The 7830-nt window shown below is 48.4% G+C and overlaps 1 protein-coding gene across 1 annotated transcript in view; it reads right to left on the bottom strand.

Annotated features, from left to right (window-relative positions):
- LOC106580611 (neural-cadherin) overlaps window positions 1-7830 on the bottom strand; it is a 118166-nt gene that overhangs the window by 57928 nt on the left and 52408 nt on the right. The window contains exons 2-4 of the mRNA XM_045702620.2: window positions 7130-7318; window positions 4199-4424; window positions 1478-1682 (exon numbers count right to left, since the gene is read on the bottom strand). Coding sequence (XP_045558576.2) covers window positions 1478-1682; window positions 4199-4424; window positions 7130-7318 — 620 coding nt within the window. The remainder of the gene's footprint in view (window positions 1-1477; window positions 1683-4198; window positions 4425-7129; window positions 7319-7830) is intronic.

Genomic DNA, 7830 nt, shown 5'->3' with positions numbered 1-7830 from the left:
TCAGACGTTTCTTGTAGTTGGCCACCAGGTTTGCACACATCTCAGGAGGGATTTTGTCCCACTCCTCTTTGCAGATCTTCTCGAAGTCATTAAGGTTTCGAGGCTGACGTTTGGCAACTCGAACCTTCAGCTCCCTCCACAGATTTTCTATGGGATTAAGGTCTGGAGACTGGCTAGGCCACTCCAGGACATTAATGTGCTTCTTCTTGAGCCACTCCTTTGTTGCCTTGGCCGTGTGTTTTGGGTCATTGCATGCTGGAATACCCATCCACGACCCATTTTCAATGCCCTGGCTGAGGGATGGAGGTTCTCACCCAAGATTTGAAGGTACATGGCCCCGTCCATCGTCCCTTTGATGCGGTGAAGTTGTCCTGTCCCCTTAGCAGAAAAACACCCCCAAAGCATAATGTTTCCACCTCCATGTTTGACGGTGGGGATGGTGTTCTTGGGGTCATAGGCAGCATTCCTCCTCCTCCAAACATGGCGAGTTGAGTTGATGCCAAAGAGCTCCATTTTGGTCTCATCTGACCACAACACTTTCACCCAGTTGTCCTCTGAATCATTCAGATGTTCATTGGCAAACTTCAGACGGGCATGTATATGTGCTTTCTTGAGCAGGGGGACCTTGCGGGCGCTGCAGGATTTCAGTCCTTCACGGCGTAGTGTGTTACCAATTGTTTTCTTGGTGACTATGGTCCCAGCTGCCTTGAGATCATTGACAAGATCCTCCCGTGTAGTTCTGGGCTGATTCCTCACCGTTCTCATGATCATTGCAACTTCACGAGGTGAGATCTTGCATGGAGCCCCAGGCCGAGGGAGATTGACAGTTCTTTTGTGTTTCTTCCATTTGCGAATAATCGCACCAACTGTTGTCACCTTCTCACCAAGCTGCTTGGCGATGGTCTTGTGGCCCATTCCAGCCTTGTGTAGGTCTACAATCTTGTCCCTGATATCCTTGGAGAGCTCTTTGGTCTTGGCCATGGTGGAGAGTTTGGAATCTGATTGATTGATTGCTTCCGTGGACAGGTGTCTTTTATACAGGTAACAAGCTGAGATTAGGAACACTCCCTTTAAGAGTGTGCTCCTAATCTCAGCTCGTTACCTGTATAAAAGACACCTGGGAGCCAGAAATCTTTCTGATTGAGAGGGGGTCAAATACTTATTTCCCTCATTAAAATGCAAATCATTTTATAACATTTTTGACATGCGTTTTTCTGGATTTTTTTGTTGTTATTCTGTCTCTCACTGTTCAAATAAACCTACCATTAAAATTATAGACTGATCATTTCTTTGTCGGTTGGCAAACGTACAAAATCAGCAGGGGATCAAATACTTTTTTCCCTCACTGTATGTGTGACTGTGTGTGTGTGTGTGTGTGTGTGTGTGTGTGTGTGTGTGTGTGTGTGTGTGTGTGTGTGTGTGTGTGTGTGCGTGCGTGCGTGCGTGTGTGTGTGTGTGTATAGTTGCGTGTGTGTACCTCTGCCACACCGCTGAGGCCTGTGTCTGGCTCGGAGGCCCTGACTTGCAGTGTGTGGAGTGTGTGTCCACTCTCAAAGTCCACTGTCCGGGTGAGGCTGACAGCTCCACTCTCCTGGTTGACACTGAACAGGTTGCCAGGGTTCACCAGCAGCATGTAGGACAGAGTCTTCCTCTGGAAGGAGATGGCCCCCACCATCGCCACACTGCAGGGGGAAACAGGACGGGATGTCATAAGGAGATACAGTATACAGGAAGTGATGTCATGAGAAGACAAATTAGAGAGGATGTTGATGCACACACACACACACACACACACACACACACACACACACACACACACACACACACACACACACACACACACACACACACACACACACACACACACACACACACACACACCATGTAGAGGGTGGGCAGGAGATGAATACATTGTGTTCCAGTCATCAGAGCCCTGAGGAGGCAGGTTCAGACACACACGTTGCCCTTCATGTTAATCCTAAAGTTTATTTTAATAAATACAGTGGGGGAAAAAAGTATTTGATCCCCTGATGATTTTGTACGTTTGCCCACTGACAAAGAAATGATCAGTCTATAATTGTAATGGTAGGTTTATTTGAACAGTGAGAGACAGAATAACAACAACAAAATCCTGAAAAACAGATGTAAAAAATGTTAGAAATTGATTTGCATTTTAATGAGGGAAATAAGAATTTGACCCCCTCTCAATCAGAAAGATTTATGGCCTCCAGGTGTCTTTTATACAGGTAACGATCTGAGATTTAGGAGCACACTCTTAAAGGGAGTGTTCCTAATCTCAGCTTGTTACCTGTATAAAAGACACCTGTCCACAGAAGCAATCAATCAATCAGATTCCAAACTCTCCAACATGGCCAAGACCAAAGAGCTCTCCAAGGATGTCAGGGACAAGATTATAGACCTACACAAGGCTGGAATGGCCTACAAGACCATCGCCAAGCAGCTTGGTGAGAAGGTGACAACAGTTGGTGCGATTATTCGTAAATGGAAGAAACACAAAAGAACTGTCAATCTCCTTTGGCCTGGGGCTCCATGCAAGATCTCACCTCGTGGAGTTGCAATGATCATGAGAACGGTGAGGAATCAGCCCAGAACTACACGGGAGGATCTTGTCAATGATCTCAAGGCAGCTGGGACCGTAGTCACCAAGAAAACAATTGGTAAGACACTACGTAGTGAAGGACTGAAATCCTGCAGCGCCCGCGAGGTCCCCCTGCTCAAGAAAGCACATATACATGCCCGTCTGAAGTTTGCCAATGAACATCTGAATGATTCAGAGGACAACTGGGTGAAAGTGTTGTGGTCAGATGAGACCAAAATGGAGCTCTTTGGCATCAACTCAACTCGCCGTGTTTGGAGGAGGAGGAATGCAGCCTATGACCCCAAGAACACCATCCCCACCGTCAAACATGGAGGTGGAAACATTACGCTTTGGGGGTGTTTTTCTGCTAAAGGGACATGACAACTTCACCGCATCAAAGGGACGATGGACGGGGCCATGTACCTTCAAATCTTGGGTGAGAACCTCCTTCCCTCAGCCAGGGCATTGAAAATGGGTCGTGGATGTGTATTCCAGCATGACAAGGACCCTAAACACACGGCCAAGGTAACAAAGGAGTGGCTCAAGAAGAAGCACATTAAGGTCCTGGAGTGGCCTAGCCAGTCTCCAGACCTTAATCCCATAGAAAATCTGTGAAGGGAGCTGAAGGTTCGAGTTGCCAAACGTCAGCCTCGAAACCTTTATGACTTGGAGAAGATCTGCAAAGAGGAGTGGGACAAAATCCCTCCTGAGATGTGTGCAAACCTGGTGGCCAACTACAAGAAACGTCTGACCTCTGTGATTGCCAACAAGGGTTTTGCCACCAAGTATTAAGTCATGTTTTGCAGAGGAGTCAAATACTTATTTCCCTCATTAAAATGCAAATCAATTTATAACATTTTTGACATGTGTTTTTCTGGATTTTTTGTTGTTGTTATTCTGTCTCTCACTGTTCAAATAAACCTACCATTAAAATTATAGACTGATCATTTCTTTGTCAGTGGGCAAACGTACAAAATCAGCAGGGGATCAAATACTTTTTCCCTCACTGTATTTGAATTAGCCACACTTTCATATTCCGAGCCTCGGGAGAAAATGATGCATCTGCGTCCCTCCTTCACCCCACCTTCCTAACCTCCCTCCCCTCCCCCCTCCCTCCCAACACATGACACATAATGCAGAGGAATCATCCACGTTCACACAATCCTTTGGCTTCCCCTCTAATGAGCAGCAGAGGCGGCACACACACACACAAACTCACTCACTCACTCACTCACTCACTCACTCACTCACTCACTCACTCACTCACTCACACACACACACACACACACACATAACAAGCACAATACACAACCAAAAATACATGTACACACATACTCAGAACACACGCATTCATTGGTTCACTGGTGCTGTTACACCACCTCCCCACCTCCCTCCCCTCATCCTATTCCTAACCCACATCCAGCAGTTATTCCTGTCCAATGTCACCTGTAAAACCCTAGTTTATTCACCTTTCTCGTAATCTCTAATGACAGCCTATTCCCCATATAGTGCACTAGGTGGCTCTGGTCAAAAGTAGTCCATAATATGGGTAATTGGGTTTTCCTCACAACAATCTCTCCAAACCCAGGGTGTACTCACGCTTGGCCCACGGGCGTGTTCTCTGGGACAGTCAGGGTGTAGGAGGTGTTGGTGAACTGTGGGGGGCGGAACCCTGCCAGAATAGCCACTGTTGCAGGGGGACCCTTCCTGCCCTGCGTGTCCACCGCCTGCACCCTCAGCATGTACTCCCTGCTGGGGGTCAGGGGTCGGCCGGTGGTCCTGACCTCCCCAGAGCTGCGGTCCACCTCAAACGAATCCTCGCCGCCTAGTTACGGGATATAAACAACACGTATAAACACACAGACACACATGGTTCTTCCAAGTGACTCAAAGGTTTTCTTGAATGGATAGTTGACCCCCAAATCAAAGTTGTTCTGTGTTTTCACACCTCATCACACAGCTTTCCCCGGGGTCTTATAGACAATCATGTGAGTGATATCATATAGCAGAGACAGCTGTGCAGAAATGGACATCCCTAAGACATGGTTTCTTGGGCTGGGGGGCTGGTGTGTGTGTTTATTTGTGTATAGAGATGGGGGTAGAGGACCCTTCTGCCAGCTGGGGCTGTGTGTGTGTGTGTCTGTGTGTGTGTGTGTGTGTGTGTCTGTGTGTGTGTGTGTGTGTGTGTGTGTGTGTGTGTGTGTGTGTGTGTGTGTGTGTGTTATCGGGTTAACATCCAGCCTCTCTGATCTTTCTCTGAGGAGAACAGGAAGACAGGGTCATCTTAATCCATGTCCCCCTGGGCAGCAGCATCAACAGAAGAGAAAGAGAGAGAAGAGGAGGAGGAAGAGAGAGAGAGAGAAGAGGAGGAGGAGGAAGAGAGAGAAGAAGAGGAGGAGGAGGAAGAGAGAGAAGAGGAGGAGGAGGAAGAGAGAGGAATAGGAGGAGAAGAGAGAGAGGGAAGAGGAGGAGGAAGAGAGAGAGAGAAGAGGAGGAGGAGGAAGAAAGAGAGAGAGAAGAGGAGGAGGAGGAAGTGAGAGGAGAGGAGGAAGAGGAAGAAAGAGAGAGAGAAGAGGAGGAGGAGGAAGAGAGAGGAATAGGAGGCACACAGCTGCTGGTAGACAGGGACATGTAGCTAATCACAGCTGCATTGTCCCTGTCACTCACTTCTTTTGGATTTTTCATTATTTTCTTTTTTCCTTTTATTCAATCTATATCTATTTAATTTTTGATTTGTTATAATTTATTGTACATTATCGCTGTTTTAGGAATGTCCAACACCTGAGTACCCTAAAAATGGAACATTTGCATGTCATCCTTTAATTAAATGCTTTTATCTCATCAGAGTTTAGCTATCTAATCTAATCAAACGTAATGTAAAATGGACACCATTTAAACGTTGTATCAATTCAATCACAATTTTGCCATACTTTCTCTGTCAAGTATGGTGTTTTAGCTTTATTTCCCCATCGATTGATTAATAAAATTCAGCCTTGTAGGGAGGCTACCTCACATGATTTTCCATTTCACTAATTGGCCCCCTTGACAAAAAGCTCCAGCCCACAAATCTTCACCATTGTCTCAGGAATCTAACCCATCCATCTTCCCATCCCTCCTCTCCAACCCATCCATCTCCCATCCCTCCTCTCCAACCCATCCATCTTCCCATCCCTCCTCTCCAACCCATCCATCTTCCCATCCCTCCTCTCCAACCCATCCATCTTCCCATCCCTCCTCTCCAACCCATCCATCTCCCATCCCTCCTCTCCAACCCATCCATCTTCCCATCCCTCCTCTCCAACCCATCCATCTCCCATCCCTCCTCTCCAACCCATCCATCTTCCCATCCCTCCTCTCCAACCCATCCATCTCCCATCCCTCCTCTCCAACCCATCCATCTCCCATCCATCCTCTCCAACCCATCCATCTTCCCATCCATCCTCTCCAACCCATCCATCTTCCCATCCCACCCTGCCAACACATCCATCTTCTCATCCATCCTCTCCAACCCATACACCTTCCCATCCCATCCCTCCCCTCCAATCCATCCATCTTCCCATCCCTCCTCTCCAACCCATACACCTTCCCATCCCTCCTCTCCAACCCATCCACCTTCCCTTCCCATCCCTCCTCTCCAACCCATCCACCTTTCCATCCCCCCTCTCCAACCCATCCACCTTCCCTTCCCATCCCTCCTCTCCAACCCATCCACCTTTCCATCCCCCCTCTCTAACCCATCCACCTTCCCATCCATCCTCTCCAACCCATCCACCTTTCCATCCCCCCTCTCTAACCCATCCACCTTCCCATCCCTCCTCTCCAACCCATACACCTTCCCATCCCTCCTCTCCAAACCATCCATCTTCCCATCCCTCCCTGCCAACACATCCATCTTCCCATCCATCCTCTCCAACCCATACACCTTCCCATCCCATCCCTCCCCTCCAATCCATCCATCTTCCCATCCCTCCTCTCCAACCCATACACCTTCCCATCCCTCCTCTCCAACCCATCCACCTTCCCTTCCCATCCCTCCTCTCCAAACCATCCAGCTTCCCATCCCTCCTCTCCAACCCATCCACCTTCCCATCCCTCCTCACCCAAAACATTCCTGATTCCAAATCTAGGAGCCTTGAAAGCCCTGGGGAGTGAATATCCCGCGTTCCACATGCTTGCTAACACGTGTCCTCTCTCTCTCCCCAACCGTAATTGAAATTCAACACGACCCCATAAAAGAAAAGCAAATAAACAAAAACAAAATCAATATACAGAGCGGCGGCGTAGCCTGTGCCAGATGTTGGTGATAATTACTGCTGTCAGAGCCAGTTCTTTTTGTGTGTCTGCTTGTTAGCCGTGTTAGCGCTTAGTGGCAGAGGGGATGCTCATGCTAATTTGCTCTTGTATCTCTTGCGCTTGACGGAATTTATTGATTTTAGGAGTTGTTCTTTTCCCCTGACAACACACAAACATCCCACACACACCATTTCCAGCCCTTCTAGATGGTAGTCACCAGATCGACATTTCACTCACCGCCCAGTAGCAGGAAGTGGGCGTTTCCTATTGTGCCGTCTCGTTGGCGGGCGGTGAGGCGGTAGACCACAGAGCCTGGTGCGGCGTCAGGTCCCACTGCGCCCAGGTAGGGCTGAGGGAACATGCCCCACTGCAGGTCTGCCAGGGTGGGCACACTCAGGCTCAGCCTGCAGAGGTACCACTCATCACCTACAGACACAGAAAAGATAAGATGTAATGAGAGGTTAAGGGTCAGGGTCAAAGTCAGAGATAACAGTTGGTACAGACAGGGGGACATGGAATAACTACTAAGAGGTTGCCTGTATGAAATGTAGGCATATGAGCTAAATGCATTCTGGGAAAGTGGAGGACTAGTGTCTGCTGAAGCCCCCAATCCTTTGATGATGATGTCATTGGGTCTGAGTCCTCTTTTAAGCCAAAAAAGGCACAGTGTCTGTGCCACTTCCCACCATTGGGCTTTGACTTTTCCAAACACATCCATCCCTCTCTCCCTTCCAAATTGTTTGCGATCCCTGGCACAATCTCCTTAATCTTATTTGCCTCTCAAAATCAATTTCCCAACAATCCGCTGGTGACACCCCCCCGACGGCAGCCACAGCACTTGGATGACGCTGGACCCATTCTCTGGGTGGAGACAAATGGCCAAATGCAACATGGCTGATAGGTTCCCTGTTTCCATTCCAGGCTGAAGGGCTCTCCCT

The sequence above is a fragment of the Salmo salar genome, chromosome 02 (genome assembly GCF_965601325.2).
Source record: "Salmo salar chromosome 02, fSalSal1, whole genome shotgun sequence".
NCBI classification, from domain to species: Eukaryota; Metazoa; Chordata; class Actinopteri; order Salmoniformes; family Salmonidae; genus Salmo; species Salmo salar.
The sequence above is the reverse complement of the archived record's forward strand: the minus strand, read 5'-3'. Positions and strand labels throughout refer to the sequence as shown.